Source organism: Pelodiscus sinensis, chromosome 10, assembly GCF_049634645.1.
Source record: "Pelodiscus sinensis isolate JC-2024 chromosome 10, ASM4963464v1, whole genome shotgun sequence".
NCBI lineage: Eukaryota > Metazoa > Chordata > Testudines > Trionychidae > Pelodiscus > Pelodiscus sinensis.
In genome coordinates this window covers 48,665,507-48,686,320 of record NC_134720.1, presented here as the reverse complement: position 1 = coordinate 48,686,320, position 20,814 = coordinate 48,665,507, and the positions used below count along the sequence as shown (strand labels likewise).

At 55.1% G+C, this 20,814-nt stretch overlaps 1 protein-coding gene and 1 long non-coding RNA gene across 2 annotated transcripts; one reads left to right on the top strand and one right to left on the bottom strand.

Moving 5' to 3' along the window:
* The first annotated feature begins 1,686 nt into the window (after positions 1 to 1,686).
* On the top strand, positions 1,687 to 5,946 carry LOC142830811 (uncharacterized). Its single transcript, XR_012906321.1, has 3 exons — positions 1,687 to 1,819; positions 3,622 to 3,802; positions 5,662 to 5,946. It is a non-coding gene; the product is annotated as an uncharacterized LOC142830811 (long non-coding RNA).
* A 4,260-nt stretch (positions 5,947 to 10,206) lies between these two features.
* On the bottom strand, positions 10,207 to 17,760 carry LOC102452720 (mitochondrial ubiquitin ligase activator of nfkb 1-A-like). The gene is made up of 4 exons (XM_075938110.1): positions 17,491 to 17,760; positions 16,773 to 16,860; positions 16,170 to 16,290; positions 10,207 to 15,928 (listed from the first exon to the last, which is right to left on the bottom strand). Exons 1-4 carry the CDS (start codon positions 17,605 to 17,607, stop codon positions 15,202 to 15,204), a joined length of 1,053 nt encoding a protein of 350 aa, XP_075794225.1. The 5' UTR covers positions 17,608 to 17,760; the 3' UTR covers positions 10,207 to 15,201.
* Between the last annotated feature and the right edge of the window lie 3,054 nt (positions 17,761 to 20,814).

Here is a 20,814-nt window from a genome sequence, read left to right as displayed (position 1 = left end):
CCTGGATCCCGCCCCTCCCCACAGACTTTCTTTGGGAGCTGAAAGCTCTGAGCGTGACTAGTTGAACACGAAGGGGCTGAGGCAGTGACCTTTAGGGTTCCGGGTGGCGTGTGAGGGCCTGGGTCCCCTCACCTTGTCCTCCTGCCCTGTCCCTACCCGTGACCAAGTTCTGGGGGAGTCACTGAAACAGGAGTGGGTGATTGAGGTTGCAGTCTCTCTGGAGCAACTAGACAAGGAGAAACCATAAGCTGACCACTAGGCCAGCTGGTCATCAGACCTTCCTGCTACAGTTAGAAAGCAGCTAGGACCAGGGGACGCAGGTGTCCTGCCTTATCTCATTTTTTGCAGGAGGATCTGGGGGAGACTCAACTGTTTTCCTCCTTTGGTTGCCAGGTAAAAATGGCACTTAATTTTTTTTCCGCAGCCCTGAGTGTTCGTGCAAAACCTGGCAGGGAGGGGGACTGTGGTAGGTTCCAGCATGAAGGTCTTTATTGGGGATGCTCCCTGCTGCGCTTCCCAAAGTTGCTTGAGTGAGCATGCGGATGTGGGTGACCTTCAATGCCCCGGTTCTGCGCCTCCCATGCTCTTGGGGCCACACAGACGCTGAGCCTTCCCTCTGCAGTGCTCAAAGCAAACTGTGCTCTGCCTTCGACAGCTGGCCTGCTGGGGCCTACCCCTGCTCGCAATGAGGAGCAGCACAAGCTTTCTTCACTCCAGCAGGAGGCAGTAAGGAGGAGAGGAGACACTGGAGCAAAGGGGACATGCCTAGACTAGGTGAGGGCGGGGACTTGCTGGGGGAATGGGAGACCCCGGACTGACTGGCTTTCCTCTTAGCAAAAAGTGGCACCATCAGGGAACAGGGTGGCTACTATATGGGGAAGCCTGCGGGCTATAGCGCAGTGGGGAGGTGGTCCCTGTGGAGCTTAAGCCACGTCAGGTTCTCCTGAAAGGAAGTAATGGAAAAGCGTCAAGGAAATGGGCTGCGGGGGAAAGGGACATTCCCCTGGACAGGACCGGACTGTGTTAGCAAGGCCGAGTAAGCGGAGCTTTGGGGGAAGGCCCAGGCTAATGGGGGAAGGAGCGATAGAGCGGCCTGCATGAAGGTGCTGGTATCCCGAGGCTGTCGGTGAAGGGAGAGGGCAGCTGGGGAGAAGGAGGCTCCTAAAACAGGTCTGGGAGAGGAGCGGCTCCAGCGAAGAAGTCCTGAGGGCCAGTGGCTTGGGACGAGCCCAGCTCCAGGCAGGCACGACTCTGTCACAGTATAAGGAGGAACTCAGGAGATCCCAGGCAGGGGACAGAGGGCGTGTGGAGGACTGATGCTGGGAAGGATAGACTCTTGTTCCTTTGAATGTGGTCATGATTATCCCAGGCCTGAGGCGGGGAAGCAGCAAACCACCAGAGGGCCAGAGCGACCCTTGGAAGGGGGAGCCTGATGGGGAGAGCTCTCTATCCGGTCAGCAGGAGATGCACCTCTCACACTGCCCGGAAGCTGAAAACACAATGTTCAAAGCCATGTGGAGGTGGGTCAGTTTCCCTCAAGGGCCAGTTTGGGGGCGGGGTATCAAATGGGTGTGTGCGAACTCGAGAACGTGGAGACAGTCTACCTTCACCTAGAACAGGGCTCCCCTAGCTGTGCCCAGTTGCGGGCCTGCTTGGCAGCCCAAGGGCTACATGTACTCTAACATAGATCACAGCCAAGGTCCACCCTGGAGGTGAAGCCTGTGGGGACCACATGTCCCAGCGTGCAGGATGCCGGCTGCTCAGACCGCGATGGAGCGTTGCAGAGGGAGAGGACCCGGCTGGAATGCAGATGGGTTAGGTGAGTTCTCCTAGGTGGCCCTCCTGCGCGCTGGTCATATTTTGGGGAGGGCTCGTCTTATCCAGCCACAAACTGCCTGGTGAGGCTGCTCCAGCCTGAAGGCTGCTTGGGATGAATGCTTATGCTCCCACTGGACCTAAGCCCAGCCTACCTGACCCAAGCCCAGTAGGGTCTAGACTCTTTCTGACCTGACCTTCCCCTGGGAACTCATGTCTGTGCTGCCACCAGCTCCTGCCTGTGGGGTCAGTCCGGAAGTGGCTGCATGTGCCGATAGCTGCAGGCCCCATCTGCACTGTGGAGCAAGAGGTGCTGCGATTCCTTGTAGCACACACACTGCAGCTGGCTGGGGGGGCAGGAGAGGGTCAGTAGAGGTGACCTGACCCAAGCTGAGAAGACCAGGGCTTTCTGCCATGTGCAGGTAGGTTTGGGTCGGGTGGCAGGGCTTTAGCGCAGCCCCCAGGGAGTCTGAGGAGGCCACGTGCCAGGACCCAAGCACAAGGAAGGTCACTCTCAGTCCTGCTGCATCAATTCCTGCCTGTGCCCTTACAGCAGCTGGCCTAGGGTGCAGCAGCATGAAGGGCTGCACGGACTCTCTCCTCGCATGGCCCTCTCCGTACAGGATGAAAGCAATGCAAGGACCCATCCCTCTGCAACTCTCCTTCCGGCAGCAGGACTGGGAGGGCCTCCTGGCCCTGGGGATGTGCACCCTGCTCTGTCTCTCCAAAGGCCAGTGCAGACTGCCCAGGCAGAGCCCCCCACAGCGGCAACAGGGAGCAAGGAAGAATGCCAAGCATACGAGAGGAGCGTTAGTAGGGGATGCCTGGAACCGGAGATTCTTTGGGGGAACCCCCCACAGCAGGGCGGGCAGGCCTGGCAGTTCTGTTTCTTGGCTCAGTCCTTTATTCAATCCCTCCAGTGAATTACGGAAGGGCTGGATCTGCCAGCGCCTTACCTGGTCTCTACTGGGTTTGTAAGCTCCATGCAGCAGGGACTGTCTCTTCCTGCGCGTGTGTGCGGCACACAGCCCCACGCGGGGTGCTGCCCTGCAGGGCTGATGCTACAGGGGCCACATCCTCACACTGGGGTCTCTGGATGGCCACTGCCATGCAGTTAGTAACTACTGTAGCCACCTCCCTGCTGGGAACATTAGGCTCCTGACATCCCCTCTAGGAGAGGCAGCCTGTGGCCCCTAGGGCTCAGTGGGAGCTGGTGAGGAGAGTTAGGAAGAACCACTGTGTCAAAGCATCCGGCTCTGGGGCCCCCAGCTGGCCCTACAGAGGTGATCTCCAGGGTCCAGGCAGAGCAGCCCTGGAGGGCCCCTGATCCCATGGGACGATTTCTGTGCAAAGATTCTCACCTGCTCCTGCTTGTTCATATTAATAGGCTGCAATCTTCTCTGTCTGTCGCCATAACTATCGTTGCCATAGCAACAGACGGCAGTGTGAGCGAGAGGGGGAGTTGCCAGACTGAAGACGGCGTGTGGGTGTGGGAGGGGGGGGGTCTGTCAGAGCATGGGGGGATGGGATGGAGGATAAGTACCTCCCCAGGTGTTGTCCTCAGTTCCTGAGCCACCGTGGCCCAGAATACTTAAGTCAGGAAGAGACACCACCCTTCCACCAGGCCTCTGAAGACCAACAGGCCGCAGGGTCAGGGGAACGGGGTTCCTGTCCAAGGGAGGTTGCTCTGTTTGTTCAGCCACAGAGGCGTCTGCACGTTGTCCAGTGTTGCAGGGAGGCTGTGCAGCAGCAACAGGCTGTCACCTTGCCTGACCGACAGCCAACCACGGCAACCTCTTCCAACAGCCAGCGCTCGGAACTCACCCTTGCAGGCTGGGCACATCGCACCCATCCTAAGGGGGACAGCGAGGAGCCACCTCTGCCTGCCCCACAGAGGCCTTGTTCTCCTGCTGGGCCTCCCTCCGGCGTGGGAGCGGACAGGAGATGGCCTGTGGACAGGCCCTTTCTATTGGGGAAGTTGAGCAAGGTAGGGACTAGATTCATCAGTGGGATCCTGAATCCATGTCTCCTTCCACCGAGCCTTCCTGCACCTGCACCTTCTCCAGAGGGATGAGAGCACGCAGATCCTAAGTGTGCCCCAAGGCCAAGCCAACAGCCTGGCTCTATCTGGCCAAGCTCGGCACAACCCAAAGCAGGAGCAACGTTAGCACTCACTAGAAATGCATTTGCATTCACCTCCTGCCCGAGAGCCCCACTTCTCTCTGTTTGGGCCACTGTTCAATCTGTTCCTTTGACGCTCAGATACTTCCCAAGATTTACCTTGGCCCCATCTCCACCAGCCCCGAGTGGTGCACAATCCAACAATACCACAGGAACATTGCATCTTTAAATACAGTGGATGCCAAAGTCACTTCAGTGTCATTCAGGCGCTCTTTTCAGCCATAATTCAGGGCTGATCAAAGGCCTTGTGCCCCACTTGGTGGCTTTCTGCTGGACAGAGGGTGTTTTCAAGGCCCTAAGTGGGGAGGGAGAGGCGGAGTTTTGCTGGTCTCTGACCTTGCATCTCCCCATCCCTGCTTGTGTCAGGGGCTCCTGCTAAACCTTCAACAAGCTGAACGTTATGGACTCTCTGGGTATGTCTACACTACCCCCCTAGTTTGAACTAGGGGGGTAATGTAGTCATACGGAGTTGCAAATGAAGCCCGGGATTTGAATTTCCCGGGCTTCATTTGCATGAAGCCGGCCGGCGCCATTTTTAAATGCCGGCTAGGTCGGACCCCGTGCCGTGCGGCTACACGCGGCACGGACTAGCTAGTTTGGATTAGGCTTCCTATCCGAATTAGCTGTACGCCTCGTGGAACGTGGAACGAGGTGTGCAGCTAGTTCGGCTTAGGAAGCCTAATCCGAACTAGCTAGTCCGTGCCGCGTGTAGCCGCGCGGCACAGGGTCCGACCTAGCCGGCATTTAAAAATGGCGCTGTCCGGCTTTATGCAAATGAAGCCCGGGAAATTCAAATCCTGGGCTTTATTTGCAACTCCGTATGACTACATTACCCCCCCTAGTTCGAACTAGGGCTGTAGTGTAGACATACCCTCTGAGAGTTAAATCTACCCCAGTGAGAGCCAAAGCGTTCCAAGCTGGCTGAATTCTGGCCCTTCCCCCCACTCCTTGCTGCAGGCATCTCTCCCTTGGGAGCAGCCATGGCCCAGTGCAGGGAGTCCTTTGGGACACTCAGGTCAGCCAGGGCTCGCTGGAAAAACAGGGTGTGCAAGACTGGGCTTTACAGTGCACCAAAGAAAGGGGAACGCGGCACCCTCCCTCCTGATAAGCAGCTCTGCCTTTGGCCACCACAAAGGAGTCCAGGCCCACAGTCCCTTCCTTTGCACGGCTTCTCAGATCACGGGGCCTTTCTTGGTGGGTAGGACAAGCAGGCCCAGCTGGGTGCATGGGTGGGGGGGGGGGGGGGAGGAAGGGGATGAACACTCATGCCTGTGTGTACAGCTGGAGCACGAGGTGTCAGCCTCAAGCCAGGAGGCTGTCTCCTCCCCATGGAATCTCCTGTGGGATAAGGCACCAGAGGAGGCAACTGGGGCAGGGCGGAAAGGGCTTAGAGAGATGGATTCCCTGAGCTGGGACAGGTGAGGGCTCTGGCAAAGCAGCAGGAAGGTGGGGGGTGATCATCTGTCAATCACAGCCACGGGGACTTATTTGCTGAATCTGCTCCTCCAGCAGCATCTGCCACGGCTGTGAATTCCCTCTCCCTCCCGGGAGCGCTGGCACAAGGTGACTCATTGAGATACTGGCCTTCGCTTGCCTCCCCGTGGACACAGCGGCTTCCTCGGCTTGGCGTTCCTTTTAGATGTTCCTTTCTATTCTTTCTCCCAGGACTCAGCTGCAAGGACAAGGACAAGGCAGCCCCCAGCCCGGCTGCAAATGGTCAGCAGCTGGAACAGGGCCTGACTTCTGCTTGTGGCCCCACTGCTGCAGCACAAAGTGCTGGATGATGCCCTGGACTGAGCCCCCGCCCCATGTCCTCGGCTCCTGATAGGTTCCCTGCAACAGAACTGCCTGTGTGCTGTGGCAACTCAGCGCTATCTCCTGCCCAGGTGCTGCCAGAGAGCCCCTGCACACAGCATGGCCAGGAGCTGTCTGCATCATCCCACCACCATCACCACCTCCCTTCAAAAGAAGTGGGCCCTGCCAGAGGCAGGTGACCAGAAGGCACCGACCAGTGCTGTGATCTGAGAGGTGAGATCCTGAACTGGAAGGACCAACGGTGGAGGATAGACTAGACCGTGATCCGATGAGGTGACCAGAGCAGAGGCTGTTGGAGCTGTTGCTGGAGATCATGTGTCTTTTGGGAGAGGTGCCGAAGCACTCACATGGGGGGATTTGTTGCCCATCGCCTCCCTAGCTGCCTGGTGAACTGAACTCCTGCACGGAGAGGACACAAACAAGGTGACCCACCCCTGGGGCTCTGCTATCTCCCGCCCTCTGGGGCCCACTCACTCGCTCACACCAAATGTTCTCTGCACACAGGGAGCCGTGTTCCTGCCAGCCAATTTGTCCCCATCTGCTGTTTGTTTCCTTCCTGAAATACTTTACGCTGGGAGGCTTAACGTTAAGGAGAGTTAACTCCTAAGGGAACTGGGTCCCCCCCACTCCACAGCATCTGAGTTATTAAACCAGAGGATAGGATAAACCTGGCTGGTGTCTGTCCTGTACATACTGCTAGGATGTGCAGAGCGGACTAGAAGGTGCCCTGTTGTGGAGAGAGAGCTCATGGCTTGGCCCTGTGGTGGGGCAGGGGCCCTTCCCATCCTCTGCTAGCTCCAAAGCTCAGTCACTGATGGAACTCAACTGGCCTGCATGACTCTCTGGGTAGTCACCTTTCAGGCCACTGGTCCCAGGTTCTCAGCTTCATGAACCGTGCTCTGCACCCTCTAAAGTCAGACCCACCATCTCACCTCCTCAGTCCAGTCTTGGGGCAGTGCTGGGGAGGTCTTTGCCTAGCTGGGGCCTGGGGAGGCCTGATAGCAGAGGAGGGGCCATGCCAGGGGAAGACTTCCTCTCTGCGTAGGGCTGGCAGGGAAGACTTGCTGAACGTCTGTGTTGCTGTTTGCATGGCACCATGCCATCACCTGTAGGCCTTCACAGTGAGAGGGGAGAACAAAAGTAACAGTGATTGACTAATGGCCTGTCCACGAAGCAGGATCTATCCACGAAGCCCTATAGACTCAGGTAGGTATTCCATGAGTCCTTGAGCTATTTGCAGGGGTCAATTGCAACAGCTTTCTACAAATGATTTAAGAAATTCTCAAGCAGGGACTACCAGCCCTCTGCATTAAAAAACAGGCCTGAAAAATGACCAGATCAGTAAAAAATAACCCTGTGAGATTAAATCAATTAAAAGTCAACATGGTTTCTGTAAAGGGAAATCATGCCTTACTACTCTACTAGGGTATGTCTACACTACCCCGCTAGTTCGAACTAGCGGGGTAATGTATGCATACCGCACTTGCTAATGAAGCCCGGGATTTGAATTTCCCGGGCTTCATTAGCATAAGCGGGGAGCCGCCATTTTTAAATCCCCGCTGCTTCAAACCCCGTGCAGCGCGGCTACATGGGGCTCGAACTAGGTAGTTCGGACTAGGTGCCTATTCCGAACTACCGTTACTCCTCGTGAAACGAGGTGTACCAGTAGTTCGGAATAGGCACCCTAGTCCGAACTACCTAGTTCGAGCCCTGTGTAGCCGCGCTGCACGGGGTTCGAAGCAGCGGGGATTTAAAAATGGCGGCTCCCCGCTTATGCTAATGAAGCCCGGGAAATTCAAATCCTGGGCTTCATTAGCAAGTGCGGTATGCATACATTACCCTCCTAGTTCGAACTAGGAGGGTAGTGTAGACATACCCCTAGAGTTCTTTGTGGGCATCAACAAACATGTGGACAAGGGGGAATCCAGTAGATGTAGTATACTTAGATTTTCAGAAAGCCTTGGACAAGGTCCCTCACAAAAGGCTCTTAAGTAAAGTAAATTGTCATGGGATAAGAGGGAAGGTCCTTTCATGGGTCGATAACTGCTTAAAAAACAGGAAACAAAAGGTAGGAATGAATGGTAAATATTCAGAATGGAGAGAGGTAACTAGTGAGATCCCCCAAGGGTCCGTACTGGGACCAATCCTATTCAACCTATTTATAAATGATCTGGAGAAAGGGGTAAACGGTAAAGTAGCAAAACGTGCAGAGCATAGAATCATAGAACACTAGGACTGGAAGGGACCTTGAGATGTCATCGAGTCCTCATGGCAGGACCCAGTACTGTCTAGACCATCCCTGACAGACATTTATCTAACCTTCTCTTAAATATCTCCAGAGATGGAGATTCCACAACCTCCCTATGCAACTTATTCCAGTGTTTCACCACACTGACAGTTAGGAAGTTTTTCCTAAGGTCCAACCTAAACCGCCCTTGATGCAGTTTAAGCCCCTTGCTTCTTGTTCTATCCTCAGAGGCCAAGAAGAACAATTTTTCTCCCTCCTCCTTGTGACATCTGAAAACAACTATCATGTCCCCTCTGAGTCTTCTCTTTTCCAAATTAAACAAGCCCAATTCTTTCAGTCTTCCTTCATATGTCATGTTCTCTAGACCTTTAATCATTCTTGTTATTCTTCTCTGGACCTTCTCCAGTTTCCCCACATCTTTCTTGAAATGTGGTGCCCAGAACTGGACACAATACTGCAACTGAGGCCTAAACAGCACAGAGTGGAAGAATGACTTCTCGGCTACGTCTACACTGGCCCCTTTTCCGGAAGGGGCATGTAAATTTCACTAGTCGTCGTAGGGAAATCCGCGGGGGATTTAAATATCCCCCGCGGCATTTAAATAAAAATGTCCGCCGCTTTTTTCCGGCTTTTAAAAAAGCCGGAAAAGAGCGTCTAGACTGGCCCCGATCCTCCGGAAAAAGCGCCCTTTTCCGGAGGGTCTTATTCTTACTTCAAAGTCCTGTGGCACTTTATAGACTAACAGATGTATTGGAGCATAAGCTTTCGTGGGCAAAGATCCAGTTTGTCAGATGCATGTGACGAACATGCAACTGACGAAGGGGGTCTTTGCCCATGAAAGCTTATGCTCCAATACATCTGTTAGTCTACAAGGTGCCACAGGACTCCTTGTCGCTTTTGCAGATCCAGACTAACATGGCTTGCCTCTGATACTTTTTTGCAACAGCGTCACACTGTTGACTCATAGGGTATGTCTACACTTGCACCCTCTTTCAAGAGAGGGATGCAAAAGGCAGCTGAAATGAAGTGTGGATTTGAATTTCCTGCGCTTCATTTGCATATTTGTGTTATGGCGCTATTTCGAAAAAAAAAACGCTGTCTAGACGCAGTTATTTCAAAGAAAACCCTTCTTCTGAAATAACCCTTATTCCTCTTACAATGAGGTTTACCAGTTATTTCGGAAGAAGGGTTTTCTTTCGAAATAACTGCATCTAGACAGCGTTTCTTTTTTCGAAATAGCACCATAACGCAAATATGGAAATGAAGCACAGGAAATTCACATCTGTGCTTTATTTGCAATTTCGCTCAGCTGCATTTACATCCCCCTCTCGAAAGAGGGTGCAAGTGTAGACATACCCATATTTGCTTGTGGTCCACTATGACCCTTAGATCCTTTTCTGCAGTACTCCTTCCTAGACAATCGCTTCCCATTCTGTATGTGTGAGACTGATTGTTCCTTCCTCAGTGGAGCACTTTGCATTTGTCCTTATTAAACTTCATCCTGTTTCTCAGATCATTTCTCCAATTTGTCCAGATCATTTTGAATTATGACCCTATCCTCCAAAGCAGTTGCAACCCCTCCTAGCTTGGTATCATCTGCAAATTTAATAAGTGTACTCTCTGTGCCAATATTTAAATCATTGATGAAGATATTGAACAGAACTGGTCCCAAATTAGACCCCCGCGGAACCCCACTTGTTATACCTTTTCCAGCAGGATTGTGAACTGTTAATTACTCTGTAAGAATGGTTATCCAGCCAGTAGCCCCATCTAAGTTGTATTTGCCTAGTTTATTGATAAGAATATCCTGTGAGACCATATCAAATGCCTTACTAAAGTTTAGGTATACCACGTCCACTGCTTCTCCCTTATCCACAAGACTCGTTATCCTATCAAAGAAAGATATCGTATTGGTTTGCCATGATTTGTTCTTTACAGATCCATGCTGGCTGTTACTTATCACCTTATTATCTTTCAGGTATTTGCAGATTAATTCCTTAATTACTTGCTCCGTTATCTTTCCTGGCACAGAAGTTAAACTGACTGATCTGTAGTTTCCTGGGTTTAGATGATACTAAACTGCTCAAGATAGTTAAGACCAAAGCAGACTGTGAAGAGTTTCAAAAAGATCTCACCAAACTAAGTGATTGGGCAACAAAATGGCAAATGAAATTTAATGTTGGTAAATGTAAAGTAATGCACATCAGGAAAAATAATCCCAACTATACATACAGTATGATGAGACTAATTTAGCTACAACTACTCAAAAGAGCGAGCATGGAGTTGTGAATAGTTCTCTGAAAACATCCACTTAGTGTGCAGTGGCAGTCAAAAAAGCAAACACAATGTTAGGAATTATTAAAAAGGAATAGAGAATAGGACAGAGAACATCTTTTTGACTCTCTATAAAACCATGGTACACCCACATCTTGAATACTGCATACAGATGTGGTCACCTCATCACAACAAAGATATAATGGCACTGGCAAAGGTTCAGAAAAGGGCAACAAAAATTATTAGGGGTTTGGAACAGGCCCTATATGAAGAGAGACTAAAAAGACTGGGACTTTTCATCTTAGAAAAGAGGAGACTAAGGGGGGATATGATAGAGGTCTATAAAATCATGACTAGTATGGAAAAAGTAATAAGGAAAAGTTATTTACTTGTTCCCATAATATAAAAACTAGGGGTCACCAAATAAATTAATAGGTAGCAGGTTTAAAACAAACAAAAGGAAGTGTTTCTTTATACAGTGCATGGTCATCCTGTGGAACTCCTTGCCAGAAGAGGTTGTGAAGACCAGGACTTTATCAGGGTTCAAGAAAGAGCTAGATAAATTCATGGAGGTTAGGTCCATCAATGGCTACTAGCCAGGATGGGTAGGAATGGGGTCTCTAGCCTCTGTCAGAGGCTGGAAATGGGTGACAGGAGGGGGATTGCTTGAAGATTCCCTGTTCTGTTTACTCCCTTTGGGGCATCTGGCATTGGTCAATGTTGGAAGACAGGATACAGGATACCTTTGGTCTGACCCAGTATGGCCATTCTTAAGTTCTTATGTAATTTGGGTTCTTTGCATTGCTTTCCCAGATCGGAGGGGCCAGGCTACAGTTGCCTCATGTTTTCAAGTTTTTTCTCTGCACCCAGGGAGCCTAGAAACTTAAAAGCTGAGATTCCCCCCCCATGCTCATGTGACTCTGGGCACTGTGGCTTTAAGGAAAATATCAACAATTGTGAACGTGGGCAATACCATAAACCTGTAGCCTTTCAGGAACTGACCCTACGAGCAGCCATGCCCCTCTCAGGGCCAACTCCAGGCTATGGCTCTCTGCAGGCACATCGGCGCCTCTTCACGTTTTGCAGCTAGGAGCGTCAGCTGAGCCTGCTGTCAGTGAGCTTCGGGCCCTGGCTGCTCCAGTCCTTCCAGCGCCAGGGACCTCCCTCTTATGAAAATAAATGATGAACTCTGGCAATGCCAAACAGGCTGGGCTGGGTTTCCAAGGCAACTCGGAGTGTGCGAGCAGGAACAGCAGTGGAGAAGGATGGTGTGGGGTTACCATAGCAACAAGAAGAGCGAGGCTTAGCTTTTCCAAACCTTGCTCCACGTCCATCTCCTCCTTCGGTGGCTGCAGGGCTGGGCCTCGCTGCTGGCTCATCTGGCCTTTGTCCCCTCCTGGCTCGCCAGCAGCAAGGACAGTTGGATGCACGGGGTGTTCGGGGTAAGCGGCCAGCAGGTTGGCCATGCTCAATGGTGGAGGGATTATGCAGGGGCCCGGCAGGACATGGGAGGTAACTGCCCACTACCACCTGCCTCAGCAATGCAGCACCCCCTTTCCTGCATCCATTACCACAAAGAAACCACTTCTGCTCCCCCTTGCGGTAGGACCCCCCGCTCTAGTGACCCACAAGAGGACAGGACCTGGCTGTGCGCAAGCGATCACTCAAGTGGTTGGTGATTTTACAGGGGCTCCTGGCTACAGCTCTGCTGCAGGTGAGCGTTTCTCTCCGCATGACTCGCTCTATACTCAGGGCTGTCCTCAGGTTCCCCGCCGGTTGGGTTTTTTTCCTCTGCCTCTGCAGTGCCTGAAGACCGTCTCTACCAAGCCAACCCTAGCCCCACTGCACCTCACCTCCTGCCATCCCTCTGCAAATACTGTCCCCTCACACCCCCTGCTGGAGGCAGCCAGGAGCGCTCCTGCAGGCAAGGCTACCACTAACAGCAGAGCATGAATCCCTGCAGGGCAGGCTCTCCGCACCAGCTCTCATACAGGCCCCCAGGCCAGAGTGCAAGGAAATGGCGAGCCTGCGCTTGGCACTTGAGCTCTATGCTCATTGCACCAGCCCCCTACTCACTGCTCAGTCTCAGCGCATGCTAATGCTTGGGCCAAGTCGCTTTCCCAGTCGCTCCTGCTCCAAACCTCCCAAAGCACAGGGTGAGACCCAAAGCTATACCCCCTTCCCCCTCCTCCCGAGCCAGGAACATGGCTGCCGGAGCCACCCTCTCTCTCCCTACTAGGTGGCTATGTGCCAGGTTGAGATGCCCAGAGAATGGCTGCAGCTGGAGGCATTCCGGGGATTTAAGACCCGCTGCCGGGAGGTGGCGACTGCGCAGGCAGCTAGTAACAAGCAAGGCCTAGCAGCATTGTCACAGCCCCATGACGTCAGGGTCAGAACTCATGGTGAACTTCCTGACCTCTTGCACCCAACTCATCCCTCCACCTGCCCAGCCACAGAGCAGGGAACCCTTGGGGCTGCCAGTGACCTCCCACCCCATGGGGAGGTGGGGGGACAGACAACCCAGAGGGAGGGGAGCTTAGAGAGAGAGGGGCCTAAGGAATTAATACCAATATGCAAAGGAGGGGGAGGGGCTTCTATGGGGCAGAGGTGTAATGGAACAGCAATAAGCTGCCCCAGCAGCATCCTCAGTGACTACCTGGTGTCAGCTAAAGGTAGGAGCACCAGTGATCCCCGGCTCTGTCTTGTGTTTAGCCCAATACTTCCCACTGAAAACCTGCCCCCGGGCTGGTGGGGCTTGAACCCAGACTAGTTTATACAGCTGGGGAGCAGGGGGCTAGAGCCCAGGGCCTCAGTTTCCCTTGGGCTGGAAGCTGCCCACTTTGCAGTGAGAATGCAGGCAAAAGGGCTTGTTCTCCCATCAGCCCCTGCCCCACCAGACAGTCAAGGCTCCTGCTGTAGGGTGGATCAGTGTCCTGGAGCACCTCTGCACAAACGCCCATGGGCTCTGCCCCCAGCGCCACAACAGGTAAGTGCAGAAACCCTGAGCGGCAGTAGCAAGGGGAAGGGCTTTGCTGTGGGGAGGCTTGAAGTTGGGCTAAGCTAACCCAGGCGCCCCAGATAACTGCAGTAAAAACATGCCAAGTTCCCTCAGTGCAGGGTCATCTTTGAGAGGAGCCTCTTCCCAGCATGCCTTTCAGGGTCTGGCCCTTTAAATCTGGGGAAGCCAAACTACTGCACCCCTAAAGTAGCCATTTTATAACAGGTTGCCTCTCCCTCCCTCCAGCTTAAATACCTCTTGGGATCCTCCCTCTCCCTGGGGTTTCAGCTGCATTCTTTATTTGCCTGGAGGGCTGTTGAACTGTTCTGTACCCGTAGGGCTGGAGTGTTGAAACCAGCTAGCAAGTGAGGCTTTCCTGTTGCATAATGTGGACTTCTCCTCCTGAGAAAGCACCCAGTCCTGCTCCGTGTAGAGTGTTTCTCTGCCGTGGGCCTATGTAGGTGACCCGTGCAGTACACAGGTTCCCCCCCGACCCTTGTGAAAGTTAGCCCATTCGTCTCCTAGTCTGTGCCTCAAAGAAAGACACAAGGCCAACCTCTGATCCTTCTCTTTATAAATAACCACCAACATTGATTCAGTGAGACCCCCTTGCAGCTATGAGGAAGGCAACACTCCAGTCAGGAGCCCGTAGCTTGCAGGAGCTCTGCAGATTCCCAGCAGGCTTCCCCCAGCACTACAATCGAGTGTGATTGTGCGTGTGTAAATTTACCCTATCCTGGGGTATGGCCTCCATTAGGGCCCCTTTATTCCTCCAGCTTAGGCAGGGGAGCAGAGGGCTGTCTTCCTCCAGGGATCCAACAGCTGGGGGTAGTGAGGAGCCAGGTCTGCTGCAAACCACCCTGTTTGGCAACAGCTACTGCCTCCATCTCTGGCACGTGGGTGTGATGAGGCTGTAAGAGTTGGACAGTGAGGAGGGCACAACATCCTGGCTGCCAGTTTTCGCTCCAGGGGAAGCCTTGCAACTCAACGTCCCCCAGGAGACCAAGGGGGAAAGACAAACATGCTGCCCCCAAGCTGCGTGTCTCTAACCACTGGAAGCGCCAAGCCTGGCTGTTCAGCTGTGCAATGCATGCTGCCCAGCAGCCAGGCCCTCTGGCCTCAGACCCACAGCCCCAAACTACCTCGCAGCTCCCTTCTTCCCCCCAGCTTCTGCCAGCCTCTCTGCAGCACGTTCTCAGGACACCAGTGCCAAAGGTGTGCTAGAAGAATAAACCCTACTGTAACATCCAGCCCTGTGGCGTGGTGTCCAAGCTGCATCCCTGGCCACTGATGAAGCATTGCACCTCAGGCCTGCCGGGCTCCAGCTGGGCTCAGGAAAGGATCTGGAGGAAACTAGCACAAATGCCTCTCCAACCCAGACATGCAGCCTCCCTTCAAACTCCCGCCTGGCTGGAACAGGTGCGGCTCTATTTCCCCTCCCCCGCACTGCCACGATCCTCTTGGGGTAGCAGGTCGAGAGCTGCCCTGTGCTGAGGGAATGGTCCCATCAGACTCTCCTTGCAGTGCTGGGAGCAGATGTGTTACATGGCTGGTGGGGGAGGGGAGTCATCAAGCGCTTCACGCTGAGTGATGCTAGTTTAGGCCACATACTCCAATTTCCACATGACCAGCACCAAAGGGGGAGGAGCATGAGCACATCTCCAGCCCCGCCCCCCCAAAATTGAGCCTAGGGGGCTGGGCTTGCAGCACCCTCCACCCCCACGGTAGTGGACTCACATCCCACATCACTACACTTGTCAATTGCACATTGCCACACAAGTAGCTGAGGTTTTATGGGCAGAATGGTACTGCCTAATGCCAGGGACGCCTCTGCTCTTGCCCTAGTACAGTTTGAAGCCCCTTCTCCCCCTCAGGCCTGGTAGAGGGGCACTACCCTGTCTATAGGGCTCCTGCAGATGGGGCAGGTGTGGTTAGGCAAGGCCTCAAAGCAGCGGAAACAGCAACAGACATGGCCGCAGCCCAGCAGGACACACTCGCGGGGCCGGGTCAGGCAGATGATGCAGGCATCCTCCAACATCTCCTCCCCAGACTCAGTCGCTGTGTCCTCATTGTACCACAGGGCCTCGAACTCCCGCCGCTGCTCCTCCTGCTCCTGCTTGTGCCGGTGCTGCTGATAGGCCCGGCAGAGGGCATACAGGATCACCGCCACGCCTGCCAAGCCACACAGCACTGCTGCCCCTTTCCAGAAGCTGCTCACTGACTCCATCTCCGCCAGCAGCGTCTGCCAGTCCCCCGGGTTCAGGAAGTAGTCAGACCCATCAGCTGGGGGCTGCAGGTGGAGGGCTCCATCTGGATGCAGGGCCAGCTTCCCGATGCCAGTCAGACTCACTCCCACTCGCAGCATCTCCTCTGTCTCCAGGAGGCCCTTGGGCTTCTCTCCACTCAGGTAGTGACCAATCAGGTCTTTGAAGTGGTGGGTTGGGTGCTGGAAGCGCTCATACACAGTCTCCAGGGGCAGCCGGACAGCCTGCAAAGGGCTCTCCACACTCACCCGTGTCACTGTCTCAGTGCTGGGGGATGCCAGAGCAAAGGGCACCGTGTACACCTGCTCGGAAACCACCCGCTCACTTTCATTCCTGCAACCAATCAAGAGCACAACAGCTGAGCTTGTGGCTCACGAACAGATCTCCAAACCAGCCCAGACCTGCAAAGGACACTGCCTCCACGCAAGAAGGGACCATGCCATCAGTGAAGCCCTACCATTCATTGCAGATCAGCTGGCCCCATGTGTTCCCCACACCGACTGAGGCTTGTGCCCCTCTCTTCCTCACTGTTGGCCTATCCTCCCATTCTGGGACTGGCCCAATAACCACTCACCAACTCCGGGCTAGGCTGTTCCAGATCAGCCGATGCTCCTTCAGAACTAGTTTCTGGATCACTCCCTTCAGCTCCTCATGGTGTTGGCTGGACAAAGCTGCTTTTGTTGGCAGGACAATTCCTAAGGAAGAGAGGATGGAGGATAATGCGGAGAGGGTGCGATCTCTGCCACATTAACAGAGGTTCACCGAGCATCTCCAGCTGTAGAATTCCCCTGGGGCTATAATTCAGCACAGCCGGAGACTAGGTTTGACTAGCGGGTTGGTAGAGTTACAGTTGCTTAACTTTGAATCCGCCCTCCCACTCCAGAAATTCAGCTCATTCAGGAGGGGGCAGGTCTCCTCTTTGGAGCCCAGGGAGGACATCCCAGGATGTATTTCTGAAAGGCCTGCAACCAACCCTATCAGTGCCTGCAATGTCCCATAGTGATAGAAATGTAGCCGTGTTAGTCTGGTGTAGCTGAAACAAAATACAGGACTATGTAGCACTTTAAAGACTAACAAGATGCAATGTCCCAGGTGCTGGAATGGAGACTCCAAAACACACCAGGGAGTTGCTGCTGTGAAGAGCGCACCAAGCTGGGCAGGGGTGCAGGGATCTTACCTTCTAAGGCAACATAAGGCAGGCACTGGCCACTAGTGGCAGACAGCAGCTCAGGCAGACTATCATCCACCTGAAGCTTCGGGGCCTCCTGCAGAAGCAGAGACCACAAATGAGAGTGAACCTCAGCCGCTTTCGCTGTCACTCCGCTCCCACTGGGGCGACGCCTGCGATCTATCCCCAGGCCTGATTGGGCCCCACCCCCAGAGGGGCCTTCCCTCTTCACTAGGACGGCTCTGGCTCCGGGGCTGGACACGGGGACATCGGCTCACCTGGCCCGCGTTGCTTTGCAAGCCGCGGGCCTTCCAATCAGCCCCCGGGGCAGGAGGATGAGGGCACATTGCAAGGGGATACGGCTCCCGACGGGCATCTCAGCGCTCCCCGACGCAGCCGGCAGCCTCCCGTGCCAGGGGCCCGGCTGCGTCTCGCAGGAGCGAGCCCTCCCGGGGGGGGGGGGCGGGCCATGCCGAGCTGGTGAAGCCCGACACGGCCCGGCCTGGGGCGCCTTCCCCACTGGCGCGGGGGGGAGCGGGGACCCTGCGAGCAGAGCGGCGGGGAGCGAGCGGGCAGGGCCGCCCCGTCCGGCTTCCTCTTCCCACCGGGCTGGGAAGCGCTGGAGCGGGGCGGGCTCCGTGGGCCGGGAGCGGGGCCCGCGTGGGGGGGGGGGGTACCTGGACCCGCGTGGGGGGGGGTACCTGGACCCGCGTGGGGGGGGGGGTACCTGGACCCGGGCCAGCGCGCGGGCCTTCTTCCTGTAGAGGTAATAGCAGAGGCCGGAGGCGGCCAGGCTGGAGGCCAGGCACAGCAGCTCGCCGGGGCTGACGGGCAGCGCGTCCATGGGGCCGCCCCGGGCCGGGAGCGGGGAGCGTCACCCCGGCCTGGCAGGGACCGTCCCGCTCCCGACGCCCATTAGGGCCCCCAAGAGTCCAGGACCGTCCGGGAACCCGAGCCCCTGCCCCGCCGCGCTGCCCCCTGGGAGACGGAGTCCGCCCGCGCCCGGCTCCTGGGCGCCGCTGCGGTGCCGAGAGCACGTGGAACTACACTTCCCAGCGTGCCCCGCGCCGCGCTCTGGAACTACCGCTCCCATCGAGCTTTGCGCCGCGCGGACCTCGAAGGGGGCGGCCCAGCGCCAGCGACTACAGTTCCCGTGAGGCATTGCGGCGAACGCGCTGGGAAGCGGCTCTCTAGGACGGGCCTGCAGCCCAGCCGTTAACACAGGACTTTAGGGCTGGTGCTGGGCCAGCGGTAACAGAGCCCCCTGGTGGGCGCGAGGGGCTGGTGCTGTACCCATGGGGCGGTGCCGGGGAGCTGGTTACGGAGCCCCCTGGTGGGCACGAGGGGCTGGTGCTGTACCCATAGGGCGGTGCAGGGGAGGTGGTTACGGAGCCCCCTGGTGGGCGCGAGGGGCTGGTGCTGTACCCATAGGGCGGTGCAGGGGAGGTGGTTATGGAGCCCCCTGGTGGGCGCGAGGGGCTGGTGCTGTACCCATGGGGCGGTGCAGGGGAGGTGGTTACGGAGCCCCCTGGTGGGCGCGAGGGGCTGGTGCTGTACCCATGGGGCGGTGCAGGGGAGGTGGTTACGGAGCCCCCTGGTGGGCGCGAGGGGCTGGTGCTGTACCCATGGGGCGGTGCAGGGGAGGTGGTTACGGAGCCCCCTGGTGGGCGCGAGGGGCTGGTGCTGTACCCATGGGGCGGTGCAGGGGAGGTGGTTACGGAGCCCCCTGGTGGGCGCGAGGGGCTGGTGCTGGGGCGGGGGGTAACAAGGCCCAGATGGGGCACAGGGGGCTAGTGCCCCCAGCTGTCCTAGAAACACACATGGAGGTGTGCAGCAGCACTGGTATCTTGAATAGGGCTTTGCCGTGGGGATGCTCAAGCCTGACTAGGCTAACCCAGGCACCAATCAGTTGAGTTAACAGCAGTGAATACCCAGAGATTGGAGAGAGGGGCTGGGTTAAGGGAGAGAAAAGCAATTTGATCACCAGTTAATCCCACCAGCCCCCCTCCAGCCTACACAGAACTGTGGTGTGTTCCAAGGAGAAGCAGTAAGGCTATTCCTATACAATAGCTGCCTGGGCAGAGGCAAGTAGAGGATGGGTTAGTTCTGGGTGGGTCCATACCAGTGTTCCTTGTAAGCTGGGCACTTGTGCAACCATTCAGAAGTGATTCAAATCCTGCCCATCTGATTAGCAGGGCACCCACAGCTCGGTTCTCTGTTTCTACTGGTGGTGCACATTTGCACATACCTTGGTGCACATAAAACAATGTATTCCGCGCATGGATGGAAAAAATCCGTCATGAATGGACCAATATTCTCACTAATCTTTTCCATTCCCAAAGAAGCTGGAGGAGGCCTCTGTCCCTCCCTTCTTCTTGAAGCCCAGACCTTCTGAGCCTTTCAGGGAGTTCAGGCTTCAAGGAGGAGGAGAGGATGAAAGCTGGAGGTAGGATGGAGTTTTCGGAGCTTTCATTTCCTTCTGGAAATTGCCAGCCCCTTGGTAGCCTTGTAACCTCTCTAACCTGCACCCCAAGCCAGGACTCTAGGGTTCCCTGGGTTGCAATGCTGACAGGGAAGCCGCTTCTTCTGGCAGCTCTGGGAGGGACCAACCTCCTGCCTCAGCTTCAGAGTCCACCATTGCTGGCCAAAGGTAGGATTGAGTCCTTCCCCTCTGACTCTTTGCTGCCTGATCCTGGTGCTGCCGCTTCTCCATTCAGGGCCTGGCTGGCACGCAGGGCCACACTACAGTGAACCCATGTGAAGAAGCTGAGCCTGAGGAGCTGGTGGCGTGGACAGGTGTGTAAGCTGGCCCACCAGATGCAGAGCTGGAAAACCTGTTTCTTCTCCAGTGCTATGCAGCCGCTCAACTTGAGCTGATAATGCCACAGAAGAATCCACCTTGCTTCTAGCTGCCCTGAAAGCATGGGACAGGGCTAGGCTGGGGGCTTCTATTTCCTGGGATCATCATTATCATCGTGATGGGCTGGGCGGGTCAGGGAGCTCTATCCCTTGAGGTCAGGGCTCAGTCTGTTCTCGCTCAGTAGCGACAGAGCTGTTACTATCCAGCTGTCCCATGTGAAATGAGTAGCAGGTCCAGCATCCAGTGGATAAAGGACCACATCACAGTGGGCAGTAATTGGCTTCCTTGTTGGCCAGGGAGTGAGTGGGTAGTGGAGACTGTTCCTCCCTGGGGGGTGGGGAGAGTTGTGCTGACAGTGGGCAGCGTGAGGGTTACCCTGCTGCTGTCCAGGTAGGACTGCTCTGTGGATACGCACTGCCTCAGCCTCCAGGACTGTCAGTCCAGCGCTTTGAAGCACGGCTAAATTCCCTTGACAAATGTAAATCCAACAGCATGAAATGGAACCCAGTTCCTGGTGACGGGGGAGATTTGCTAGTTTGGGGGGTGCCTGTCCCTATGCTGCCAGGTGCTCCAGCATGTGCTGTTCAGTGCTGGGGAGGAAGCAGACCTTACTGTACAGGGGGTGGCTGGCCCTTACCTGAATGGACACCTGGGCTCCATCAGCAAAGGGGGCTCACATTGCTTTTCTATGTGCAAGGGGGTTACAGGGGGGTTACTGGGGCCTATTTCCTTAGCAAATCAGAATGACTCCAACTGGGATTAGTGTCACCCATCTCCCTTAGGCGAGCAGCTTTCCCTGGTGAGAGACGAACTGTCCTGCCCCCCGGAGACTCAGCCCTGCCTATGTCACTCTTCTAGGAGGCCTTAGAGGGGGGTAAATAGAGGAAACCAGTGAAGTTGGTGGTGGGTTAGTTTGTTTGACTGACCTCACTTGTACATTTGCAAACTTGCTCATTTTTTTATGTCACTTAATTTCCAGACTGTTTAAGGTTGTTTAATAAACGAGAGCATTCACAAAAGTCTCTGCTAGATTTTTCCAATCTTAACTCCAGTTTAACAAAAGCTCCCCTGCTCAGTGCTTGGGGAATTTCCTTTGGTTTTTTAGAAGTGTAAGATGTGTTCAGTGTCAGGATTTCCCCAGGGCCTTGCATGTGGCACTTCCCAGACTCCACCCCACCGTGAGTCTGTGTT

Coding starts and splice junctions, on each gene's coding strand:
- LOC102452720 (XM_075938110.1), bottom strand. CDS start 17,607: ATGGACGCGCTGCCCGTCAGCCCCGGCGAGCTGCTGTGCCTGGCCTCC. Junction 16,291..16,772: donor GCCTTATGTTGCCTTAGAAG/GTAAGATCCCTG, acceptor TCTCTTCCTTAG/GAATTGTCCTGCCAACAAAA. Junction 15,929..16,169: donor AACAGCCTAGCCCGGAGTTG/GTGAGTGGTTAT, acceptor GATTGGTTGCAG/GAATGAAAGTGAGCGGGTGG.